This window comes from Sinocyclocheilus anshuiensis, unplaced genomic scaffold, assembly GCF_001515605.1.
Source record: "Sinocyclocheilus anshuiensis isolate Anshui unplaced genomic scaffold, SAMN03320099.WGS_v1.1 scaffold2766, whole genome shotgun sequence".
Taxonomy (NCBI): domain Eukaryota; kingdom Metazoa; phylum Chordata; class Actinopteri; order Cypriniformes; family Cyprinidae; genus Sinocyclocheilus; species Sinocyclocheilus anshuiensis.
Window position 1 is genome coordinate 4665 of NW_015551156.1, and position 270 is coordinate 4934.

Consider the following 270-nt stretch of genomic DNA (forward strand, 5'->3'; position numbering starts at 1 on the left):
CCAAAGAGCGTACGTTAGCCAGTACGATGGTGGGGATAGCTGGCTTGTGTGGGTTAGCCGCTAGCCTAGCCCGGATACCTCCGCGCTTACCCCTCTTCTGCTTCCTCTCACGTCGCTTGTGGCGCCTCTGCTGTGGGCGAGATGCAGTAGTGGGGCTCGGTGATGGTGTGGGCCTCCGGAGCAGACCAAGATCCCGCACCTCTTCGGCGTGCGCAGAGTTTAACTCTAAAAATGTGGTTCTGCCGACATCGAGCAGAAACTCACGACAGA

General features: G+C 58.5%; 1 protein-coding gene across 1 annotated transcript in view; it reads left to right on the forward strand.

The window, feature by feature from the left end:
* Positions 1-162: 162 nt before the first annotated feature.
* LOC107663324 (gastrula zinc finger protein XlCGF7.1-like) overlaps positions 163-270 on the forward strand; it is a 3931-nt gene continuing 3823 nt past the window's right edge. Inside the window, exon 1 of the mRNA XM_016453535.1 lies at positions 163-208. Coding sequence (XP_016309021.1) covers positions 163-208 — 46 coding nt within the window. The remainder of the gene's footprint in view (positions 209-270) is intronic.